The following is a 22,256-nucleotide window of genomic DNA, read 5'->3' on the forward strand; positions in this document are numbered from 1 at the left end:
TTTATTCATTCATAAATGAGAGAGAAGCAGAGACTCAGGCAGAGGGAGAAGCAGGCTCCATGCAGGGAGCCTGACGCGGGACTCGATCCCAGGTCTCCAGGATCACACCCTGGGCTGAAGTCGCTGAGCCACCTGGGCTGCCCAAATGATACTTTTAAAAATATATATATTCTAACCTTACTCACAAGTATATTTTTAAAAAATTTTTAGAACACAGTATTTGACAATGAATTAACATGCACACTTCAAAATTTACCTGACCCACAAGTGGAAAGAACATTTACCGGCCCGTTTTTTTTCCCCATAAAATATCCTGATTAGCTTCTCCCATTGAGCATCCTGCTTAACTTTTCATTTAGCATAATGCATATTTATTAAAATAGAGAAAATAGCTATTTAAAAAATATATAGTAATATATTAAGGTCTTGCTCCATCAAGAAGAAAATAAGGGAGCAGGAAATTTTAAAAAATTGATTTCTTCTCCTTATCTAAATAAATAAAATAAAACTATAATTTCTGAAGCTAACAGTTGATGCCTGTGACAATTCCCTGACCTAATAATTTGTCTCTGGCTCTGTCTTGTCTTTTTTCAGCAATTAAGGGACTGGAATAAATGGCTGAAAGGAATAGCACCAAGGTGACAGAATTCATTCTTTTGGGTTTTTCCGTCCACAGAGAGATTGAAATCATTCTCTTTCTGCTCATTTCAGTGGTCTACACTCTAACATTGGTAGGGAACCTAGGGATGATTTCTTTAATCCGATTGGATTCTCGACTTCACACACCCATGTACTTTTTTCTCAGTAATCTGGCCTTTATAGACCTCTGTTACTCCTCATCGATAGCCCCCAAGTTCCTGGAGACCCTCCTGACCAAGCACAGGTCTATATCTTTCTATGCATGTGCAACACAGCTGGGCTTTTTCTTGAACTTCCTGATTTCTGAGATGTTCCTTCTTGCAGTAATGGCTTATGACCGTTATGTGGCCATCTGCAATCCTCTTCTCTACATGATGATCATGTCTCGAAAGGTGTGTATGCAGCTGGTGATAGGCCCCTACTTATACAGCTTTTCTGTTGCTTTGCTCCACACAGTTGTTACTTTCCAACTGATGTATTGTGGCCCCAATATCATCAATCACTTCTATTGTGACGATGTTCCTTTGATGGCACTTGCCTGCTCGGACACCAGCCTCAAAGAAATCTTGATTTTCATCTTTGCTGGATTCAACATGATCAGCTCTTTGACCACTGTTCTTATTTCTTACTTATACATTGTGGCCGCCATCTTGAAAATCCAGTCTACAGAAGGGAGGTGCAAAGCTTTCTCGACTTGTGCTTCTCATTTGACTGCTGTGACTATATTCTATGGGACATTGATCTTCATGTATCTGCAGCCAAAATCAAACCACTCCCTTGACACAGACAAAATGGCCTCTGTATTTTACACAATAGTAATTCCTATGCTAAACCCCATTATCTATAGCTTGAGGAACCAAGAGGTAAAAAATGCCTTAAGAAAAGCAACTGACAAGTGTTATGTCCTGTTTCTAACAAACCTAAAAAAATGACTTGGAACAATGTCTCATTTGAAGCAATGCCATATGTAGATATATTGTTTTATAATCTTAATATTAGAATTTTTGATGGAGTAAATTCATTTTTACCATTCTTTATATGAGTAAAATTATTTTGTCCATGAGTTCTATTCCTCATGTAGTTTATAATAAGATGAAATGTTTAAAGGTGTAGAATTTAGACTTTTAACAAATTGCTAGTGTTTAGGTATATGACTATGATAGCCCTGACCTGGATAGCTCCTATTCAATTGATAATAAGAATCAACTGCTTCTTTCCAAAGTGTTTCTGTTTCATATATGAGTAAAAGAGAGAGGAGGGGGCAGGGAAGCTGGTGAAGTAAGTTTCTTGTCCAATTCCATGTCATTTCATAGCCTGCCCCCAACTGTACCTGGTCTGCAAACCATCACTCCTTACTCTGCCTCTGACCTTAGCTCGATTCACTACTGGCCACTCCCTAGTATTACACAATTATCATATCCTTTGAGAAGATACCATTTTTCAATATGCAGATCGAGAATCAGGATTACCTTTTGGAAAGCTCAACTTCCCTTTATTACTCTGTCAATGCAAAAATGTAGACCTATCCCTAAAGTCCCTCAGGGAAGCTGTTCTTTCCAAAGTTCCTTTGAAGTTTGGAGATATGAGGACTTTACAAAGGTCTGGGAGACAGGCAAGGATAGCTTAAAAACATATGATAATTATGGTTGCTATCACATTCCAAGAATATAGCTCCATATTGCAATGATTATAAAACAAAATAATCCAAAATCCACTTAAACTTTCAACTGTAATGTAATAGATTTATTTTTCACTCATAAATTCAAATGTTCAATGTCTACTGTGCAGCTGATATTGTGAGCCAAAGCAAACACATTCCTGCCTGATAGGGCTGAACAGTCTGATAGAGAAGGAAGATATCAATCAAATTATTACAAAAACATACTTTTAATTTTCATAGGAGTTAGTAACACTCAGAGAGAATTAAAGGGTCAGAAAAGGATTATTAAGGCAAGTAATGTGCCACCAAAGCAAAAATTCCAGTAGCATGAGCTACTAGCCAGAAATCTCAAAAGTCTTTCAAGTGGGAGAGCATTGCATTAGGCCCCAAGGAGAACAAGGGTATGTATGCAATAAGGTGGTACCAGTAGGAAAAACAAATATCCTGAGCCTATTGAAAAAGAAAAGGACAGATTCTCAGTCCTGATTCTTTTTGATGAAGCCCACCAGCTGCTGGTGCAAATACAGAACAAATATCTCCAGTACAAATACCCCTTCTATTTTGCTAGTCTGCCAATATGATGTGATATGCCTGGGGTTGGCTCAGACATAGGGTTTAGGATTTCAGTCTGGCAAACTCAAGTCTTAGGAGAGGGTTTGATGAATTTATCTTCTACAGTATATCCCTCTCAGTGTCTAATACAAACCCTGTAATTACTCTGAATGGTGGTGGAGGAGTTGAGTGAATGAATTTATAAGGAGACAAAAGGAACACAGTGCAGACTGCTTTCCTGTTTACGAGGACCCTGTCCCCTCTGAGAATCTCCTCCCTCACAGAGGTGGAATGTGGCATCTGTCATTGCACTAGAAGCCCTCTCTAAAAACATAGTACATTGGGGTGATCACATGACTGAGAATAAGCGAATCAGATGTCATTCAAGGGAATTTGTTATTGTAACCCTGTAAGTCCAATGGGTCTCATCTGATCACTTAATCTTAGGTTAAGTGAATGCTGGAGCTGAGGTTTCCATTTAAGACTTCCCCATGCACTGAGAAACACTGTCTGTAGAGAAGGAAAAATAAGAAATCCGAACAAGAAATCTTTTAAGGCCCAATTACTGGTTTCTTGTGAACCTGGTTATGCTCTGTGCCCTTGAGTTTCATAAAATACCACTGTAATTGTAGTATTTAAAAACTAAAACTGAACCACATATTTTTATTTTTATTAAGCCAATTTGAGTGGTTTCTGTGGCTTTGAAGTAAAACAACATTTTTTTGTAAGTCTTAATTTCTAAAAAAAAAAAAAAAAAAAAAAGTCTTAATTTCTAACCTTGGGAGTTTCCTGGGTGAAATCGGAGACTGGCTTCCTTACACAAGGGCAGAGAGACCATAGAGGCAGAGAACTCCAGATTGGATGGTGGCAATTTCATAAGCAATGAAACTTACATGTGAAGCTTGTCTCAGGTGGCCATAAGATATGCAAATCTCCACAAGTACATACTAGAATCTTAAAAGTTTATACAGAAGCCTTCACAGGGTTCAGTCACATATATATCCAGACGGTCTTCAACAATACCTGCTCTCCAAAGCTACAATCTTGAAATGACTCCTACTGTGGGAGTACATTCCAAGGATACAGGGAGGAGTAAGGAACCTCTGATTGCCCTAGTCCAGTTTGAGGGTCAAAGGCAGTCATGTCCTCTCAATGACCTCATTCAACAGTAAGACAAGTTGAAGGTGAATGGATTCTAAATAACTCCGTCTGCTGATCTATAAAACTATGCTGTTATGACCTATGTATTGTGGTAGGTGTTAGAATCAATGTGGTGATAGAGCCAATACATTTTGTTCATTCAAATAATTAAGTTATAAACAATTAACAGTGAACAAAAAAAATGAAGTTCATCATCAGATGAAGCCATACTAACTGTATTGCCAGGGTGACATATGATTGCTTACCTACCATGAGCTGATTCTTCTTTTTATTCTCTCTGTCATCCTTGTTTTCATCTCAAGAGCCTCATGATCCAAACCCAGGCATGACCAAAAAACAAAATCTGTCTCGGCATCTTAGTTAAATAGAAGCTAGTTCTGGAATCTTGAGGTCTTAAGTTCAAACCTAAGTTTTACCACTTCCAGCTAAGTGACATTGGCTAATATCTCTGGCTCCTCAAAAACATGTCCTAGTGGTGAGAAAAAGATGAAAAGTGGCTTTAACATTTTTAAATTCTGAATACATGGTGCTTATGAAGCTTGGAAACTTCTAAAGCTGATTACTTTCTAGTAACTTTTGGCACCCACTTTTGGCACCCACTATCAAAATCATGTCTGCAGGTAAATCTTGTGACATAAAGTACAATTCATTGAACAGTTTGGGAAGCATATTGGATAACTGAGTTCTCTTCAATGTTGTTTGAATATTATATAACTAACATTCACCAGTGGTATAATGACAGAGACTTTCACAACAGACCTTACTGGATTTTGTCTCGCTCAAACCATATAATAGTTTAGACATTGCAGAAATTATGACTCTGAAAAAAAATAAGACAAGGGGATTTATAAAAACCCTATTGGAAGTAGTACCTGATAGACAGTACCCCCCAAGAAGTTGTCATGTGCATTATACAATATAATATATGCACAGTAACTATATATATATATATATAGAGAGAGAGAGAGAGAGAGAGAGAGAGAGAGAGAGAGGTGTGTGACTGTGGACATCAGTTATGTTTTCTGAGTTTTAGACTATTACGCCTTATGACTTTGCCTCATCGACACATCACGTTTATTATTTGTTTTACATATTTTTCTTAAATTAATTCATAATTTTATCTAAATAAATCGGAAAACTGAACTTTAGATGACAACCACTGCAAATGAGAAAGAGCCTCATAAATAAACAGAAAGTAACAAAAATTAATAAATTTCTTGATGTTAAAGGAGTGAATTCTTGTGACAAAGGAGTCTCCTGTCCTCATCATAATGAAAAAAATGAACATTATGAATTTTCTGATATATAAAATCTGACCTTTGGCTGCCAGACTTCGTCCTATTAAAACTTTGGTTGATGAGATTTCAAATTATGGTCAGATACAAGATTCTTCTCACTAACATTACATTCTTTGGTTCTGTATTTAGGAGTTTTTATCAAGGGTTATACCAGAATCCAAACTATGGAGTAGAGTTAGAGTTATTAAACTGCTTCCCAAAGTAGGAACATGGTTAATTATCAAACAACACACACTGAGGATAGAACATATGATTGTATTGAGACTTGGGTGGAAGATTCAGAACGCAAATCTGTTTTCAGAAGCCCATGAGGGTATGAACATTACAGAACAATTTTTTGGTTAATCAATGGCCATCAACATCCTGAAGGTCATGAAAAAGACATGAATTCTCTCTCTTTTCCTTATGAAATTTTAGATTTCATATGAAACCAATATGGAGGACCATGCATATAGAGAAAATAGCCTAGGAAATCATGCTGAATTCTGACAAACTCACCTCTAAATCAACATTTATTAATATCAGACTTATTTATGCATTCCTCCGATGTTTACACTTAACACAATTTTATGTACACTGTGAATGACAATAATATGTCAGTTTTGATAATATAGTTGTATGTGTAGAATAAAGCAGTCCTAGCAATTAGAGTCCATTCCTGGAGTAAAGCATCATTAGATTGGACCTTTTTATGTACCTAAGAGCTGCCTTTAGAAAATCTTTGCTATGTTAGGACTTTTATGCCTCAACATTTATAATAGGTAGCAACATATCAAAAAAATATTTTCTTCAGCATCACTACCCCAAGTTTGCTTTGGCAATTGCTTTGTTGACTGCCTCTTTCACATCCTTGTTCCGCAGACTGTAGATCATGGGATTCAGCATGGGGATCACTGTGGTATAAAACACAGCCACCATTTTTCCCTGCTCCACAGACTCTTCAGTGGGACGCCTGAGATACATGAATATGAGAGTCCCATAAAACATGGTAACAGCTGTCAAGTGGGACCCACATGTGGAGAATGCCTTCCTCCTGCCATCAGCGGAGCGCATGCGTAGCACAGCGACTACAATGAGGGTGTAGGAGATGAGGACCACAGAGAGAGAGTATGTGAAGTTAATTCCAGCAATAACAATCATCGTGTATTCTTTGATGTGGACCCCCCCACAGGCAATCTTGATGAGAGGAGGGTCTGCACAGTAGAAATGGTTGATTTCAAAGTTTCCACAGAAATACAAGCCATATGTCCATAGTGTACATATTAGACTAACAGAGAACCCATAGACATAAGGCACAGAGATAAGCCGAACACAGACAGTCCTGGACATTTTACTGCCATAAAGCAGAGGGTTGCAGATGGCCATGTAGCGATCAAAAGCCATCACTGCCAAGATATAAACCTCCACGTGCACAAGGGCAATGAAAAAGTAGCACTGCACCAAACACCCTACGTAGGAAATGGTTTTTGTCCCTGATAACAAGTTTTCCAGCATTTTGGGGGTAACATTGGAAGAGAACCACACATCCACGAAAGACAGATGACTCAAGAAAAAGTACATAGGGCTCTGAAGCTGAGGACTGATGCTGATCAAAATGATCATGCCAATGTTCCCTAACAGAGTGATCATGTAAACTACCAGGAATACCACAAAAAAAGAGAACTTGAAACTCCTGACGACTGGTCAAGCCCAGAAGAATAAATTCCGTCACATCTGTGAAATTTGGCATTGCCTTAACATAGAGCCAGTCTGTAGTACCTATGGGGAAATAAAACACATGAATGGATCTGTTTTATTCTTGAAACTTTTGAGCCACATTTATCCTTATTCTAATTAAAATAATTAAAAATCAATGCAATTTTGCCCCATGTCCATGATTAGAATATATAGGCTTCATTGTTTCCTTTAGTAGGTCTTATAGGTATTAGTTACCATAAATATATATTGGTTTTTTTATCAGTAAAATAGACAACTCTGTACATTGTTATCATGTATTATTAATATTGGACATTTACATTTTGACAGATTATTACACTAATGTTAAAAATCCCAAGACACAAATATGAATCATATCAGACTAAAAGTCAGGGAATGGCTAAATTCTCTCCAATTTATGGACTTACATAAGTTGATGTTACAATCTAGTTTTTACATATTTGCCCTACCTGTTGTCAGCATATGCCATTATATGCCTTGAACATATGAAACCATTAACCATATTTTATTCCGTTTAGCTAAACATTATGCTTGTCTGTATGCTGCACCCACTATCAAAATCATGTCTACAGGTAAATCTTATGACATAAAGTTTAGGTGACATGTTATTTCAGATTCCACTGGTTTTCAAAATCAATCAGTTCTACACCTTCTTATTCATGTTCACACTTAATGTTCTCTCAAGGAAAAGGTTTCTAAATAATATTTTCCCTATTTACTACACTTTACCAGCTTTTTTCCTTCAAGAAGTAAAAACTTTCCATAAATTCTCAAGGTTGTATCTGTAGGATTAGCACCATCTTAGGGAGTTGAGCTCCCCATAATAAAAGTGTTTAAAGGATATATTACTCTCTTATCAATGGGCCTTTGTTTATAACTGCTTACCTTAATTGATTTACAAACACCAAAGCTAACCATATGGCAGATATATTTGTTATATCTAGAAGTTCTTTTGGTTTGTTTCTTCAAGAGAGGAAGAGAGGGGTTGGGGAAGGCAGAGAGAGACAATCCGAAGAAAGCACTACACCCAGCACAGACCCTGACAAAGGGCTCGATCCCACAACCCTGAGATCAAGACCTGACCTGAAATCAAGAGTCAGATGCTTAACCTACTGAGCCACTCAGGCACCCCTATATCTAGAAGTATTCTAAATTCTGGATATTGACAGTGAAGAAGATGTGGAAGATTCTGGCTTGCATCATAGTCTATTTTCATTGAAAAGGGTCCAAACATAAAAATGAGATACTTTAGGAAGTGGACTGACTATGACAAAACTACAACATGCTAGGAGGATAAGAGGAGATAGAGTATAGACAGAGTGATCCAAGACTTTTTGGAGGAGGGTACTTCTGAATGAGTGAGTGAGTGAAACAGCCAACTGTGTAAACATATGAAGGATGAAAGGCATGGAATGCAAAAGCTCAAAAGGAGAAATATTAGCTTCTTATGGTAAAAAAGAGTGTTGCTGGAGTCATCCCATAATATATTAAAAAAATATGCGAGCTCTGTGATTATATCATGGCCCCCTGCAATTAGTAGCAGGAAGAATTCAGGAAGTGAATTAATCTCTATGAACTATTTTCTTACCCTGAAAAATGTTTAATAGTGGATTAAATATGCTATTAATTGGGCATGTAATATAATAGGCATCAAAGTTTTAATTCTAATACAAGTTTCCTCTTACAATAGATTTCCATGATTGTAAACTCATCGTTTGGCTCCTTTCAAGGGTGGAGATACTGAGTCAGATGACAGTTGCAATCTGGCGTGGGAATAGAGCTAAGGGCAGGGAGTTCCCTATGTAAAAACTCATGATCTCACTTGATGAACCCATGATTCTCCAATTAATGAATTTGACTTGGATTAATGGTACTACTTTATTGTTTCAGGTATAAAACAATATAAATATATTTTATAAAAATGCAAAAGTTGAAAAAGCATCAAGATCTAAGAAACATAAACTAATACTACTCCAAATTTTTTTTTTATTCCCTGTGGGAGTGTGCATTTCCTTTCCTCTACACATAATCATTAGCTCTGTGGTAGCAGAGTTTGTCTCATTCATCTTGGGAACTCTTTAAATTGCCTAGCTTGGATGTGAAGTATAACTGATACTCAGGAATATTCACAGTTAGGACTCTTTTTAAAGTGCTGTGATCTCTAGGTTAGCTCTATATAACACATAATATTTCATAAACCTCTCTAAGACAGATTTTTCTAATGACACAGTCTCAGCTTTATAATATCAGTAAGAATAGCTTTCACTTAGTGCTTACCGAAACTTTTGCATGAATATGTCCTAGGAAACAGGTTCTGTTAGCATCATTACTTTGCAATGAGGAAACCAAAACATGGGACTAAGTATCATTACCACTGATATAGTAACCTCAACTCCATTCACATATATTTTAAAACAACAATGTGGGCATTGCAAATATCAATGATATTTGCAGAGAAGAGTGAGAAGGATAAAAAACAAGGATAAAACTTTATAAATCTTCACTGTAACGAGCTCATTCTTATGATGTTTTGAAAGGTTAGAGAATTCCCCAGTAATATATCATATATTCTCCAGTAATACAATATCATAAAATAAAGCACTGTGATTACATATGTCTACAAAGTCTCAGTCTTATCTTCAAATGGATAAAAGTGAAAAGATTTGACTGCATTAATCTGTATTGCAAAGAGTATACAATTTGCAGACCTACCTTCAGCAGAGGAGGTCATCACATGACAAAGGCTCACTATTTATAATAGAATTTTGAACACTAAGAACATTGAAAACATCTCCCCAGGGAACTACCCAGGTAATTATGAAAGGAATAATGATTCAACTGCCAAAAACATCTCAGGGGTAAGAGAAGTTAAAGACTCTTCATTAGAAGGGTAACCCTTATAGTAAAATTAAGAAATCAAAATTCTTGATAACATGGTGTAATCTCTCCCACCTTCATATGGTTCTGTTTTCTTTGATTCACACTTAGCAGTTATGCATCTTGGGAAAATATTCTCGGTTTGCAGCATGATAAGGAGAGATTTTATGTTGGAGATGCTTAAATATAATGAGGGTGACGGGTGTAGAAATAAATGTAACAATAAGATTTATTTTTCAAAGTATTTTACAAAAAACTCCAAATTCTCGCCAAAAGGCAAAATTGCTTTAGGTTCTACCAAAGAAGCTAGATTCATAGAAATTTTGAGCCTAGAGAGACCTTGGAGAGCAGTGACAACAAACTAAAAATTTACTGGATGAATAACAAAAAACAATTTATCCAAGGTGATCCACAAATTAATTTGAAATTTGATGAACTCAAACAAGGAACATGATGTCTTCATTCTTCAAGTAACACTAACTATCAAAAAAGCAAATAGAAATAGCTTTTGGAGGGGAAAAAAAGATAGAAAGAGAAAGGTAACAAAGATCCAAATCCACCTACTAGCCCACTACTAGTATTAAAATGTTTTAAAGTCACACTTTGAAATTTATTAGTTATCAACAACTAACTGGCATATCAAGAGTTCTCCAATAAACAGCGAATAAACAGTTATCTTGACAAAGTTACTTTTAACTAACCCCAAAAGTAACATGGAGTTAAATCTTAAAGTCTTTAGAGGGTTTAAGCACTGCAACTATAGGCACAATGTTATAGTACTACATTTAATCTCAATTAGCAATTTGTTTAAATGCAAATAGTCTTAAAATGGTGCTGATGACATGCATTTTTCTGTGTTAAATGAGTTCATATGTATTTCTGGCTCCCCTTGAGGAAAATGAAAAGTCAAAAATGGATACAGAAGAATGTTTATTCTCATATTACATCAATGTCATTTTGTATTTACATCTTTGCAGATAAATCTGTAATTACATAAATGGTGTTGTAGTTGTGTATTCTCTACAGCAAAACAGCAGGGTATTAATGTATGTATACATGTATATATTGATAGAGACTTTAAGAAGTCCATATTTTAAAGTTGTTCCTCAGGCTCATATCTCATGAAATGAAGTATTGGAGACACCAAATTATGTTCACATTATCATGATGGGACACATAATCATTAGCATCAAATAGACCACCTTAAACACTTTATGTCTTTCAAATACAAAAATCATTTAAAAATATTTAACTACTATATCTTAGTCACATGTGTGCAAAATATTCCACATGAATATACTAATTTATATTATTTAGTAAGTGGAATCAAGAGAGCTGTGTTTTCAAAATTATGCATCCATTCACTGACTCTGCCCACTCTTTGGTCCACTGAAGATACTGTGGCAGAGGCAAGTCTGATCACTGGTCAGCTAGGGATTGGGACATGGCAGTTCCTGGAATCTGTAACAGAGAGATGCATACCATGTGGTATCTCTCTTAAACACTAAAAAAGTTGAAAAGGGATTACATGCAAGAGGATAGCTATTTTCAATATAGCATTCTCTAAAAAGACCCACCTTCATATTGAAGAAAAAGCATTTGTTTCCACAAAATCTCACAACCATTACCAAGACCACCAATATTATGTTGTCATACTAGAAAACTAAGTGAAAATTAAATTTCTTATTTTTGCCTCAATTTATTCTCCACATAGGCAAATCGATAAGCATTTCCCATGCTCATCCATTGCATTTTTTACTAAGAAAAACAGTCATAATTTAAGACCTATATTTGAACAATTTCATTAGTGTACCTGTGAATATTGTCTCCAATAACTTTTTCAACTAATTAATTTATTGAGTTTTAATTAATACACACTACTCACGTCAATAGGGATAGATTTATCACTTTTTCTCTAAGTTTGAGTCTCACTATTTTACAAAACCTGTAGCTTTTATAAAAAGTCTCTCAGTGATGTACTGAACCACAACCTGTTGTCAAATGCTTATGAAACACAGAAAACAATATTAACTGAATTTTATTTTATTTTGTTAAACATGTTCTGCTGATCACTTTGCTCATGGCTTCTTTCACATCTTTGTTCCTCAGACTGTAGATCATGGGATTCAGCATGGGAATCACTGTGGTATAAAACACAGCCACCATTTTCCCCTGCTCCACAGACTCCTCTGTGGGACGTCTGAGATACATGAATATGAGAGTCCCATAAAATATGACGACAGCTGTCAAGTGGGACCCACAGGTGGAAAAGGCCTTCCGCCTCCCTTGCGCCGAGTGCATCCGTAGAATGGCAAGGAGAATGAACAGATAAGAAATGGTCACTACAGTCAGGGAATATGTGAAATTAATACCTGCAAGTATGATCATAGTGTATTCTTTTACAAAGGTCCCAGCACATGCCATTTTGATGAGAGGTGGGTCTGCACAGTAGAAGTGGTTGATCTCAATATTCCCACAAAAGGACAAGCCATATGTCCACAGGGTTGCTGCCAGACTAGTCAGAAAACCATATACGTAAGGGAAGGAAATCAGCCGAATACACACAGCCCTAGACATTTTGCTGCCATACAGCAGGGGCTTCCCAATTGCCATGTACCTATCAAAGGCCATCACAGCAAGAATGAAAATTTCCACATGGACAAGGGCAATGAAGAAGAAACACTGTACCAAACAGCCAGCATAAGAAATCGTTTTTGTCTCAGATAACAGATTTTCCAGCATTTTGGGGGTCACGTTGGAAGAAAACCACACATCCACAAATGACAAATGGCTGAGAAAAAAGTACATGGGGCTGTTAAGCTGTGGACTGACCTTAATCAACACAATCATGCCAACATTGCCCACCACCGTGACAATGTAGACTGCAAGAAAAATGGCAAAGAGGAGAACTTGCCATTCCTGACGACTGGTGAGTCCCAAGAGAATGAATTCTGTCACATCGGTGAAATTGAGCATTTTCTCAATTCAGAGTCAACACGGGTTAGCAATCTCAGTGATGGCTAGAAAGAAATAATTTAAAAGTCAAGAATCGGTTTATTAATTTAACTCTTTACCCACGTCTCTTTCATCTTTCTTTATTCACTCTCTGTGACTGCACTCTGCTGTTCTCACGGCACATCTCTCCTGAGCACTTGCCATGGAGCAGGCTCTCTGAAAGCTACTGAGGTGCCCTAGCATGCCAGTTATACTAAATATTGTGATTGAAGCATACGAGTACTAAATATTGTGCTCAGCCAAAATTCCAAGACTATTTCATTTTTTAAAGATTTTTTTTATTTCAGAGACACACACACACAGAGAAAGACCCTATGTGAGGAGGGGCAGAGGTAGAGGAAGAGAGTAATTCATCAAGGAGCTTCCCCTTGGGCATGGAGCCAGAAGAAAGGTTCGATCCAAGGACCCTAAGACCATGACCTGAGTCAAAATGAAGAACCAGCTGCTTAACTGACTGAGCCACTCAGGCGCCCTTCCAAGACTATTTCTTAAACATCTCTTTTTTCCATGTTTGGTAGTTTCATATTTTACGATATTTACAGTTCTATTTTGACCCATAGCATAAATGATTTTTTACCTTATAACTTTTTCATTATAAGCATATTGTCAATAATTAGGGATGGAAGCCATTTAATCAAATAATTCACCAGACCTAAGTGTCTGAGAAAATATTACTTTTAATCTCACCTAATCCTTGCACTCATTTAAATTGACACTGCTGGGGATTTACCCCAAAGATGTAGTTGCAATGAAATGCCGGGACACCTGCACCCCGATGTTTCTAGCAGCAATGTCCACAATAGCCAAACTGTGGAAGGAGCCTCGGTGTCCATCGAAAGATGGATGGATAAAGTAGATGTGGAGTATGTATACAATGGAATATTCCTCAGCCATTAGAAATGACAAATACCCACCATTTGCTTCAACGTGGATGGAACTGGAGGGTATGATGCTGAGTGAAATGAGACAATTGGAGAAGGACAAACATTATATGGACTCATTCATTTGGGGAATATAAATAATAGTGAAAGGGAATAGAAGGGAAGGGAGAAGAAATGGGTAGGAAATATCAGAAAGGGAGACAGAACATAAAGAACTCTGGGAATTCCTAACTCTGGGAATCAAACTAGGGGTGGTGGAAGAGGAGGAGGGCGGGAGGTGGGGGTGAATGGGTGACGGGCACTGAGGGGGGCACTTGACAGGATGAGCACTGGGTGTTATTCTGTATGTTGGCAAATTGAACACCAATAAAAAATAAATTTATTATTAAAATAGATAGATAGATAGATAAATAAATAAATAAATAAATAATAAATAAATAAATAAATAAATAAATAAATAAATAAATAAATAAATTGAACAGGGACAAACTTACCACATGGTCATCAAAGCCAAGTAGAAAGGAGTAAACTACTTGTACACATCCATATAATCATACATTTTCCCTAGATGTGGACTCTTTTGCATAGCTAACATATAATTATAATCTACTAAACATTATTGACTCTTATATTCTAGAGTTTAAACATATGTAAAATAAAGAGATTAAAGTCACCATTTATAGTGGTAATTAAAATTTCTAAAACTGTAATATATTTTTACAGATTTATAGGAGAATCAGAAAGTGGGGAATGATTCACTCTACTTTGAGGATCCAGTGGAGCTCTGGGAAAGTTTCTTGGATATTTTGCACACTTCTTTTCTTTTTTTTTTTTTAAGATTTTATTTATTTATTTATGAGAGACACACACAGAGTGAGAGGCAGAGACACAGGCAGAGGGAGACTCAGGTTCCCTGTGGGGACCCTGATGTGAAACTCGATCTCAGGACCCCAGGATCACGACCTGAGCTGGAGGCAGAGGCCCAATCACTGAGCCAGCAGGCATCCCAGCAAGGACTGGTTTTATACTTGTTTTGCTTCTCTTTAATTTCTCTATGCCTTAATGTGATGTTACTGTAACAATAATACCCACTTCATTGTTTAGTTAGGAGTATGAAGAGATCTTACACATTCACACATAATAAATACACTGGGCAATTATTATTAAATGCACTCTTGCAAATTATAGTTTCCATTAATAGTTTGTAATAATCAAATAATCAAATCTCTATAGAAAATCTCTCTTTTTCTCTCTCTCTTTTTCTCCTTCCTTCCCATTTCTCTGTCTCTACCATGTGCACAAATACGCACCTACACACCCAGATATGTATGGAATAAATAAAGGTAATTACAAAGAATAAGAGAAAATAAAATCTAAGATGCAAATTTAATCTGACAAATCAGATACATTTTTATACCAACCTGATAATGAAGAGAAATATTCCCAGTAAGAATGCAGAAGTGAAAAGCAAATGCTACATAAGATATGATAAACAGGGCAGCCCTGGTGGCTTAGCTGTTTAGCGCCTCCTTCTGCCTGGAGCATGATCCTGGAGATCAGGGATGGAGTCCCCTCGGGCTTCCTGCATGGAACCTGCTTCTAACCTCTGCCTCTGCTGTGTCTCTGCCTCTCTCTCTCTGTGTCTCATGAATAAATAAATAAGATCTTAAAAAATATGATAAACAATGTTTACGAGACAAGAGAGAACCTGAAAGTCCACAAGAGAAGTTTCCCTTAAAAGGTTGCCTTAGAGAAATTAAAAAAAAAAAAGAAGAACCAATTAAGAAGTATTCTCTACGAACAACCCTAGGGGCAAGTAGCTCTCTAGAGGAAGAGAATTTTGTATTAATAGCAGATTTTTACAATTTTGCTATTCCTCAAACTCAAGTTATTTTTAAAGTGTCTTGGGATCAAATAACACAATTGGCTTTGGGTTTGCATCACGTTAAACTTGGTGATGATGTCACTCAATCTGCATGAGGCAATCTTGTGTGCTGCAGTCCACAGTCTTGTGCCACTGGGCTTTTTCAGTGAAAGATGAAATAAGTTATCATTCCCTACAACGAAAACTATAGCATATCAAAGCATAAAAAACATATCTGCATCACATCATTTTACGCAAGGGAAAATAAGAAAATTAATAATAGCAACAGTAAAGCATATATTAGATTTAGCATGTACTAATTTAACTTAATTCTCATAACTACATCTTGAGATCATTACTATAAATATTTACAGACAAAAAACTTAGAGCCCAGAGAGTTTCAACGACTTCTCAAGGTTACACTTTAATCAATCAGGGACTGGATTTCTGAATCCAGGCATTGGTTCCAGTTTGGACTGCTATTCATCTCATCCTATTACCCAAAAGTAAATATTAATTGTGAGGATAAAAATTTCAATTTTTGATCCACAATGACTCAGAGTTTACAATACTGATATTACTGTGATGATCACAACAGAAATGGATTCTTCTCACATGGAACTTAATGTACAGTGAGACAACACTCTTAAAACAGAGTAATTAGAAAAATAATTGCTTCTGTGCAAAAGAAAAATGTATTCTCCAACAGAGAAATAGATAAAAGGCGCAAAAAAGAATTGAAATAATTCAAATGCCCAAGGAGTGTGTTGTAATCTTGGACTTCACTAATACTCAAGAATATTTAAACTTTATTTTTTTTCACTTTGCTAGTTTTTTATTTATTTTTTAATAATAAATTTATTTTTATTGGTGTTCAATTTGCCAACATACAGAATAACACCCAGTGCTCACCCCATCAAGTGCCCCCCTCAGTGCCCGTCACCCATTCACCCCCACCCCCCACCCTCCTCCCCTTCCACCACCCCTAGTTCGATTCCCAGAGTTAAGAGTCTTTATGTTCTGTCTCCCTTTCTGATATTTCCTACCCATTTCTTCTCCCTTCCCTTCTATTCCCTTTCACTATTATTTATATTCCCCAAATGAATGAGACCATATAATGTTTGTCCTTCTCCAACTGACTTACTTCACTCAGCATAATACCCTCCAGTTCCATCCACGTCGAAGCAAATGGTGGGTATTTGCCATTTCTAATGGCTGAGGAATATTCCATTGTATACATAGACCACAGCTTCTTCATCCATTCATCTTTCGATGGACACCGAGGCTCCTTCCACAGTTTGGCTATTGTGGACATTGCTGCTAGAAACATCGGGGTGCAGGTGTCTCGGCGTTTCATTGCATCTGTATCTTTGGGGTAAATCCCCAGCAGTGCAATTGCTGCGTCGCAGGGCAGGTCTATTTTTAACTCTTTGAGGAACCTCCACACAGTTTTCCAGAGTGGCTGCACCAGTTCCCATTCCCACCCACAGTGTAAGAGGGTTCCCTTTCCTCTGCATCCTCTCCAACACTTAAACTTTAATAATAAGGAAAATTACTGGCTTTCAGGTAGACTAAGTTTTATACTGTCTGCCAAGATACAGCTATGTTGGGAAAGGATTTCTGCTGTTGAAGATGTAGGTAATTTGAAGTTATAAAATTAAAATTAAATGTAGTGAAACTGGAAATAATGTAGTACAATAACAGAGCCCACAATATTAAACCATATAATATTATAAATGATATCATCATGTTGGTTATTTTATGTGACAATTACAAAAAAATATTCCCAAAGAAAATTCCTAAGAACTCCTGGAAAGTACAATCAAGTTGACTACTCTGAAACACACACACACACAACACATAAATATACATACACACATATGTACACTTGTGTAACATATACGTATATGTGTATGCAGATAAACACATACAGTGCATGCATAAATCTGCTTTCTTTGTGAAAAACATAACCTTATCTTTTAATGTTCTTATAAACTATTGGTAAACAAAGAAAATGAACAGGACTTAAATCCTGAAAAGGCAGATTACAGATTTTGAGCATTCACAATGAAATTTAACATTTTGTGCCTTTAAATCCTTCTTATCCTTCATATAAAAGCATTTTGAAGCTAAGGCAATAGTATTATAGAAAAACAGGGATACCTGGGTGGCTCAGCAGTTTGGCAAATGCCTTTGGCCCGAGGTGTGATCCTGGAGTCCCAGGATCGAGTCCCACGTCAGGCTCCTTGCATGGAGCCTGCTTCTCCCTCTGCCTGTCTCTCTCTCTCTCTCTCATAAATAAATAAATAAAATCTTAAAAAAAAGAAAAACAAAGGATAGAGCATAAAGAGCATGTGTTACTTATGAATGATGATGTGTTCATTTCAAAGTCAGATATGAAACAAGGTACATAGAAATGTGCTACAACTACTAAGGGTTCTGCTACTAACTGCCACCAAACACAACTGTACTTTTTAAAAAGCATAAAAGAACAAACTTATCTACATCTCCTCCAATTTTCTAAAGATAACTTATCGAAATATATTTATGAAAAAAAATTCCAAGTTCCAAAACATCACTGAGATTCTGTGATCACCTTCTGATAGTTATTGTAGTAAAAGACATAAAATGGATCTTAGATGGATATCATAGGACATCAAGTATGTTCACATACAAATGAAGTTTATTGAATTAACTACTATATATTTGGAAGGTAAACACTCATCCAAGATACAGTTATATCAATTCCCACTGCTTACACATATTTTATATCATATTTTACATAAAATATTCCATTCTCAGCTGTACTGTCTCCAGTTATAACAATGCCTCATGGTGAAATCATATTCAATGGAACCATTTTAAAATAATAACATGTAATCTCAAACCAACATCTATTCTAGATTCAAGAAGACACCATTACAGTGTTTTAAAATCATACCCAAAACACTGATGTGTTAAATATTCAAAAGCAAGGAGCAAACATTCCCAGTCACAAAATAACCTACTGAACTTGACGTTATGTGGAAGGGAAAGAGTGGATGCTATTGTCAGCACAACTCATCATCTCAGAGCTCATAGGCCAAGAAAGTCAGGTCTACAAAATACTTCCCTTACCTTCGTGCCACTACTCCTTTCTCATTTATGTATTCCCTGTCACTTTATTGAAAACATAAGTAACAACTCTTCTCAGAATAATTTGAAAAAAATGGTAAATTTACACTCTCCTTCAAACTATGGTGTCATCATACATTTGAAGTTTCTATTTTACTTAGTTAAAAAAGTTCTACTGACTGCTCTGCTCATGGCCTCCTTTACATCTTTGTTCCTGAGACTGTAGATCATGGGGTTCAACATAGGAATTACTGTGGTGTAAAACACAGCCACCATCTTGCCCTGTTCCACAGACTCTTCTGTCGGACTTCTGAGATACATGAAGAAGAGGGTTCCATAGAATATGGTGACAGCTGTCAAGTGGGAGCCACATGTGGAAAAGGCTTTCTTTCTTCCTTCTGCTGAGCGCATCCTTAGGATGGCGATGAGGATGAAAATGTAGGAGATGATAATGACTAGTAGAGAATAAGAGAAGTTGAGCCCTGCCAATGTGCGCATGGTGTATTCTTTGATGAAGGTCCCTGCACAGGCCATTTTGATGAGAGCTGGATCTGCACAGTAGAAGTGGTTGATCTCTACGTTCCCACAAAAGTATAGACCATGGGTCCACAGTGTGGAGATCAGACTAATGAAGAAGCCATATATGTAAGGAAAAGAGATCAGTCGAATACAGATGGTCCTTGACATTCGGCTGCTGTAGAGCAGAGGGTTGCCAATCGCCATGTATCTGTCAAAGGCCATTACGGCAAGGATGAACACCTCCACGTGGACAAAGGCAATGAAGAAAAAACACTGCACTATACAGCCAGTGTAGGAAATGGTTTTGATCTCAGCCACCAGATTTTCTAACATCTTCGGTGTGACATTAGAGGAGAACCACACATCGGCAAAAGATAAGTGGCTGAGGAAGAAGTACATGGGACTGTTGAGCTGGGGACTGATCCTGATTAGAATGATCATGCCAATGTTCCCGACCAGCGTGATAATGTAGACCAGTAAGAACACCACAAAGAAAAGGACTTGCAGTTCAGGACGACTGGTTAATCCCAAAAGAATGAATTCTGTTACATCAGTAAAATTGAGCATTTTCTTAAATCTGATCCAGAGGAAGATGCATGTTATCTAACCAAATAAACAGAAATCAGAAAATACACCGACCAAATAGAGCCATTCATCATATATAATGACATTTCCTAATCAATTCTTTCAATTCCTCAGCTAGTTTTCTTTTTGTTTTTCCTCTATTCTTTCTCATACATATTTTCTTAGCAGTATCTCTTTCTTTCATACATGTAATTCTACATAAACTTTTTTACAGAAAAAAATAGGAAAATAATATTTCACAAATACCCTGACAGAACTTGCAATAGTTATTCTTGTCTACACAAAAATTTCAGAAGGTAGGCAGCCAGGTTGGCTCAGTCAGTTAAGCATCTGACTCCTGAATCTGACTCAGATCATGATCTCTGGGTCTTGAGATCAAGCCCTGCATTGGGGTCCACAATGGGAGTGGAGCCTGCTCTAGATTCTCTTTCACTTTGCGCCTTCCTGACTCTGTCTCTTAAAAAAAAAAAATTAAAAAGGAGAATGTTCTTGCTGTCTCTTGAAAAGGAAAGACCTTTTACCACCAGCCCCACATTTTAAAAAGTGCATATGTTTTAATTATTCAATAGATTTATAGAGTTTCAAAGGTCTTTAATACATTATAAATTTATTCAAAACCACAAAGAAATGCTATTTCATCATTAGAAAGTTCAATATCCATTTATGAAACTTGCCTATTGAACTGTTTATCATAAAAATGATTAAATAAAAAAAATTAAAAATGATTAAATAAAACTATATAAAATGGTATAGTGCAAACCAATTATTCTTATGCAAAAAAGGAAAAATCTTTTAAAGCATCACATTGAATTAGAGAGTTTTAAAACTTTTAAAAAATCTTTTAAACTTTAAACTTTAAAAGTTTAACATCTTGAAATTTGACTATTGAGAACTGAATCATTGCCTGCCATTTGTTCACATTGTAAACAAGTCCAATAAAAATAAATTCAAGCATCATTTCCTCTTGTTAGACTATTCTTCTCCCTTGGTCTTGAAGCATTAACAGATTCTATGGCAGTCCATTTCTTCCTTTCTTTCTGTCTTAGAACTTTGTATAAAATAATAACAATGAAACAGTGAGGGCTTATTATATTCTTCTATCGATATTTAAGTTTACATCAATGACATTTCTAAAACATAAGGACATTTTTGAGGGGTTGTGAAGAAGGTTCTTTTTAGTTTTGGGCAGTATCAAATAAAATGGCTAGATTTGTGGAATCTGGATACCATTTAGCACATTCAGTATTCTACTCACAATCTACTATTTATGAGTCAAGAGATTGCAAAACTGATCATTGGTTATTTATAAATCATGTTGTATGTGCCAGCAAAGCACAAGTTAGAAAAGCATCATCATCATCACTTTTATATTTATTGATTCACTTCTTCATTTATATAGTTAATATTTCCACCAAAAAAATCACTGGTTTCTCTTATCCATCATAAGTTCTTATGTCCAACTCATTTCTTGTCAAAAAGACACCTAACTGTTCTTACCTATTATCATCTGAGATCTGGCCTGCTTTCTTTATTCCTCAGGATTTATCTCTTAGTTTTCCCACTATCTCTGTGCCTCCCACTGCTCATCTTCTGGTAGAAATTTATGTGATAGATAACAGATGGAAATGGGAAAATCAAGACATGGCTTTCATCCTTCTCTAGACTATTGGTAGTGACTGAGGCAAAGAGATAGAGATCGCAGTATAGGTCCTCTCTGCCAAAATAGTCCATTCAGAGAGGTGTTACTTCATCTAATCATGGATTTGAAAAAAGAGAAAAGAAGACATTGTCAACTCATTTGAGATCCTCTTTGCTCTGAGGGGTCTACATAATTCATTTGCTTTCTTCTGAATAATTTACCATTCTCCACATATTTAGGCAAGAAATCTTTTTATGTTTTCAGTCTACTCTATCTAAGCACCCCTTTAGAAACATTTTGTACAAGTTCATTGGTTTTAGATGATTAATAAACTATATGAGTAATATGTAACAAGAGTATTTTTAACTGCTTCCTTTTCACTCATGGCAAATGTGCTCAAGACATAGAAGAAAAAGATAAATGATATTAGGAAGTGAGGAATGATTCAGTGAATAAGTCACGCCTAATAAGCTGAATCTCTAGCTCCAAGAAGGTCTCAATTTTAGTAGCTGTTTCATGACAAATTTGGATAGGGGAGCAAAATGAACTTCAAATTCTCAATACTAAGGACATCCATCTACGTCTGTGACCAGCTCAGTCTGTGGTGAGATATCTGTAGCGTGAGTAAATGACATCCAGTTTGCCCAGAAATTTCTTGGTTTAGGAATGAAAGTTTTGCATCCTTGGAAACACCTCCATCTTAGGCAAACAGAAAATTGTTACCCTTGGAAATGTG

General features: G+C 36.4%; 4 protein-coding genes across 5 annotated transcripts in view; 1 reads left to right on the top strand and 3 right to left on the bottom strand.

The window, feature by feature from the left end:
* The first annotated feature begins 614 nt into the window (after positions 1-614).
* Positions 615-1,571, top strand: LOC140613421 (olfactory receptor 8U3-like). Its single transcript, XM_072791948.1, has one exon. It carries the CDS (start codon positions 615-617, stop codon positions 1,569-1,571), a length of 957 nt encoding a protein of 318 aa, XP_072648049.1.
* Positions 1,572-6,108: 4,537 nt separating this feature from the next.
* LOC140613633 (olfactory receptor 5M9-like) lies at positions 6,109-7,039 on the bottom strand. Its single transcript, XM_072792065.1, is given in 2 exon segments — positions 6,109-6,966; positions 6,968-7,039. Coding segments are annotated over 2 exon segments (930 nt in total).
* A 4,907-nt stretch (positions 7,040-11,946) lies between these two features.
* LOC140612769 (olfactory receptor 5M3) overlaps positions 11,947-22,256 on the bottom strand; it is a 144,931-nt gene continuing 134,621 nt past the window's right edge. The window contains exons 1-2 of one of the 2 annotated variants that reach the window (XM_072790835.1): positions 15,605-15,613; positions 11,947-12,882 (exon numbers count right to left, since the gene is read on the bottom strand). In XM_072790835.1, the coding sequence (XP_072646936.1) occupies positions 11,947-12,879 (933 nt within the window). In that variant the 5' untranslated portion in view covers positions 12,880-12,882; positions 15,605-15,613. Of the gene's footprint in view, positions 12,924-15,604; positions 15,614-22,256 lie in introns of those variants that run through there. The other variant, XM_072790834.1, reaches the window with a different exon arrangement.
* Positions 18,931-19,863, bottom strand: LOC140613422 (olfactory receptor 5M3-like). The gene has a single exon (XM_072791949.1). The coding sequence runs from the start codon at positions 19,861-19,863 to the stop codon at positions 18,931-18,933; it is 933 nt and encodes a 310-aa protein (XP_072648050.1).

This window comes from Canis lupus, chromosome 21 (genome assembly GCF_048164855.1).
Source record: "Canis lupus baileyi chromosome 21, mCanLup2.hap1, whole genome shotgun sequence".
NCBI lineage: Eukaryota > Metazoa > Chordata > Mammalia > Carnivora > Canidae > Canis > Canis lupus.